The 4,254-nt window shown below is 46.6% G+C and overlaps 1 protein-coding gene across 3 annotated transcripts in view; it reads right to left on the reverse strand.

The window, feature by feature from the left end:
• Positions 1-4,254, reverse strand: part of LOC109514466 (sodium/potassium/calcium exchanger 1-like) — a 19,954-nt gene that overhangs the window by 10,240 nt on the left and 5,460 nt on the right. For all 3 annotated transcript variants that reach the window (XM_019867595.1, XM_019867597.1, XM_019867596.1), the window contains exons 3-4: positions 2,403-2,564; positions 1,639-1,747 (exon numbers count right to left, since the gene is read on the reverse strand). In XM_019867595.1, coding sequence (XP_019723154.1) covers positions 1,639-1,747; positions 2,403-2,564 — 271 coding nt within the window. The remainder of the gene's footprint in view (positions 1-1,638; positions 1,748-2,402; positions 2,565-4,254) is intronic.

Genomic DNA, 4,254 nt, shown 5'->3' on the forward strand with positions numbered 1-4,254 from the left:
CATGTATCAAATAAATCTGCTCACCTGCAATTTATAATGGAGCATTGGAGTCACCTTCGTGCACGAAAGTTCGTTCAATCTCAGCTGTTTGTCAGTTTTTAGTTCGTCAGTTATGTCAGTTATTTGCTGTTGTATCGCCGATTTTCAAAATGCAAATGATCTGTGTACTTTATTTTCAAAGAACAGTTTGTTTTGTTATTGTTTGGTTGGTGTCTTATATGAAACTGCGACATTGCGCAATTTATTGGACAGACTTGTTTAAGATCACACAGCGTAATTTGGGTGGCATTTTATTTCGTATTTTTAAATCATCTTTTTATTTTGGACAATATCTGTAAATTTAGTTTCCTGCTCTTAATTGGGAATACATACTTAATGGTTTTAAATGCTCCTGAAATTAAGCGCTGCTTGACCAGCCTATATTGTGTATGTATGTGACGTCACTGAAGGCCTAAGGTTGAAATGCACGGCCCGCCACTGAGGCCGCCATATGTGCCCCACATTGTGAAATGAGTTTGACACCCCTGATTTAGAGTGTTCCATTAACCTGCCACACATGTTTTTGGAATGTGGGAGGAAACCAGATTACCCAGAGAAAACCCACGCAGGCCCGGGGAGAACATGCTAACTCCGCACAGGAAGGCTGGAGCCCAGATCAAACCCACGACCTCTCCACAGGTTGACGTGCTAACCACTCGACCATGGTGCTGCCAAAAATTTGTCGCTGTTAACATAAAATAAAAATGAAAACTGTAACGACATTTTATGTTTACAAAACTAAGTAAAACGATAATTAGAGGGAAAATGTCATTTATTAAAAATGTAAAATCCTTCAGTACTTGTTTAACTTTACAATCAAGAGAAATGTCACAAATCAGCCCATTTCTTTGGGGGGGGGTGGGGCGAGGGTGGAAATGAAAGTAATTTTTTGTCTTATGTTAAAATATGTTAATGTAAAAAAAAAAAAGTGTCCAATTTTTGCCAATTCTCATAGTGCACAGAGGTTAATGTTAACGTGTACATGTAAACACGTATTTGGAAGATGAAACTGACAAATAGCATGGTGTGATCTAAAAGATGCTGATGCTGCAAGTTGCCATGGGTGATCGCTGTACTATTTAATTAGAGATAAAGAGCTTGGTGTGCTCGCATGCTGGCTTTTATCCAGCTCGTATGAGCGTGTATTGGAAAGCTGATTAGGGATCAGCTGTGACCGAGTGTTGCAAGAGTTAAGAACCGGCCCCGCAATTTGGACGACGGGCCTCATCAAGACACACAAGAGGGACAAAGTTGCCCATGTGGGTTGGACTGGAGTCACACATCAACCTTGACTGCGCTAATTAAATTACTCACGATTGGTTTCAACTCTTCTTCTACAACTCTCCAGTTGGATAGACGAAGAGGACCACTTCTCAAACTATTATTATGAACCGATTATCGCATCCATTGATTGTTCAGTGTTCTGTAAATATTCCTCTATTATTATCGAGACACAACCATTGCTTTATCCTATCCTGCTGTACATTCAATTTCACCCATGCATTGGCGCCTATGCCACCTAAGCCGTTGCTAAACTCGCATTAAGACTGAGATGGAAGTTGTGACTGTGACTTGCCCCCACGGCCTTCGCTCTGTTACCTTCCCCCAGAGGGTCCAGTGTGTGGATCATCATCTGGAAGATGGTGCTCCTCAGCGAGGTGTTGTGGAGGGAGGCCGAGCTCCCGCCTCGCTGCAGGGCGGGACGCACCTGCATACAACGAACACAAAAGCGATGACAAGCGATGACATGCAAACGCGGCGTGTGCTGCTGATGTTCTGACTTGCGACACGTGCTGCTTAAAGAATGGGACATGCTATCCCAAAGCAGGAGGTGACCAGGCTTGTAACCAGTGTGGGGAAGACGCGCTTGTGGCAGTCTAAGGTTCTTCCACACGGACAGCCCGGATTGTTTTCAAATAAATTACAAAACTGCCGACTATATTTACTCCAATTAGTTTCCCAACCTTGCAACGGGTGGACCACATAACCCGGATGACTGGAAAATGCTCACAAAAAAATGAAATACAACTTACAGTATATTATCATTTTAACCGATGTTAAAACAGCATTTTGAATGAAGATAGCACTTGGATCTGAATAGATCTTTATGGCAGGTTTACAGTTTAAAATGTATTTTGTAACTTCTGGCCAGTTTTCCCGTTTTCCCTGCAGCTTATCCTGTTCAAGGTCGCTGGAGCCTGTCCCAGCTGACTTCTGGCAAAAGGCACACAGCAGCCCTTTCGCACTCACATTCACATCGCCCGTGAGTGGGAAAACCGCACCCAGGCTGCCTGCACTGTGTTTCTGGCAAGTCATTGAAGCTGAAATATGGGCCAAGAAAATGACAAACATCCGATTAGTACCCTGAGTTTGGCTTTGTCCTCTTGGAGATTTGACGGTTTGCTCATTAAAGAGCTCTGAGGTGGCTCCGATTGCGGTCTCGATTTCTCCTCCTCATTCGACACGGCAGCAGGAGTAGCAGCAGGTGGAAGGGGAGGTGGAGAAGGCGGCGAGGGTTCGCTCTCCTGTGACATCAAGGACAGAGTGTGTTATCGTCGTTTCTTCTTGAAAGACGTTTGGACACGTTTGAAAAAGAGCAGGTATAATGTGTGAGGTCTTACCGATACTCATTCATCCATTTTCTAGCATTTAGCCTGTTCGGCATCATAGGAGAGCTGGAGGATAATCCCCCTTTGAGACGCTGACTAGACTCTTGACTGGTTGCTGGTCAGTTTCAACAAATCCAGAACTTTTGCCTGTGAGGCGGAAACGCTTGCTCCTACCGGTGGAGTAATTTTATCTAATCTCATCTCATCTTGATTGATATTTCATAATTTATTATTCTTGTGTGTCAAAGCATTCATTCATTCATTTTCCGATCCGCTATATCCCCACAAGGGTCGAGAGGGGTGCTGGAACCTATCCCAGCTGTCTTCGGGGGACACCCTGAACCAGTTTCCAGCCAATCGCAGGGCACACAGAGACGAACAACCATCCGCGCTCACACTCACACCTAGGGACAATTTCGAGTGTTCAATCAGCCTGCCATGCATGTTTTTGGAATGTGAGAGGAAACCGGAGTACCCGGAGAAAACCCACGCAGGCCCAGGGAGAACATGCAAACTCCACACAGGGAGGCCGAAGCTGGAATTGAACCCGGTACCTCTGCACTGTGAGGTCGACGCGCTAACCACTGGACTACCGGGCCGCCGTGTGTCAAAGCAACAACCCCTAATTTGAATCAGGTCATGGTTCCGTTTGTAAATTTTTTTTTTTAACCACCGACTCTCCTCTCTTTATTTTACACAGCTCCTGCGCACTGTTGTCTGTGACATTTGATAAGCTATGAAAGGAGTCAAACCAACGGTGAACCAAGTTCCTACTCCGTTTGGAAAAGGACTAGAGTAGCATTAGTTGGCCCCTGGCTCCATACTCGTCAAGCAACTACGAGGAACACAGTCGACTGCCTTTCCCAAGCATGTGTACTTGTTGGGTAAAGTCTCATGCACCCGCCAGTCTCCTTAACAAGGATGCAGAGCTGCTCCAGAGTTGTCGAACCAGAACACGAACCACATTGGACCTCCCGAAGGCTTGACGAATAGCTGTGATCTCTTCTCCAGTCCTCTTGAGCAGAATTTGCCAGGAAGGCTGAACAGTGTGAGCCCTCACATGTCAGGCTTCTTGAAAGTGGCAAACAGGCATCCGGACAACAATTCAGGATGCTTTGCTACTATGTATTTTCGGGAGCCGTTGTCCTTTCACTGAGGCCACTTTTGTATCATGCTTAACGACGCTTGTGAATGTTCTCATTCATCCAGGTCATTTCAATCTCAAGGCATTGACTCGATCACAACTGAACCGTTCGGGTTACTCGCCAGGATGCTGGTGGGAAGCCAGTTGGCTCGGTCCCTAACTAACCTGGTTTGTGAACCGAACCCTGAGCAGCAAAGTATGCTTCACGATGTTCCCAAAATATAAATGCAACAATTCGTTGTGGTTTTGGACCGTCGGTCGTCGCACGGTTGTCGTCGGTCGCGCTGTCGCGGCGTCCTGCCTGTTCGGCTGTCGAACGGTGCTCCGTGCCTTCTCCGCCCCTCTGCGCCCCGTGGTGGGGGTCGACGGGGCCTGTGTCTGGGCTACGCTGCTGTGGACCGTCCTGTCGCTCCCCCGTCTGCCCGTGGGGGGTCTGCTCTGCTGTTCACTGGCGGCGATCTT

This window comes from Hippocampus comes, unplaced genomic scaffold (assembly GCF_001891065.2).
Source record: "Hippocampus comes isolate QL1 unplaced genomic scaffold, H_comes_QL1_v1.1 scaffold2, whole genome shotgun sequence".
Taxonomy (NCBI): Eukaryota; Metazoa; Chordata; class Actinopteri; order Syngnathiformes; family Syngnathidae; genus Hippocampus; species Hippocampus comes.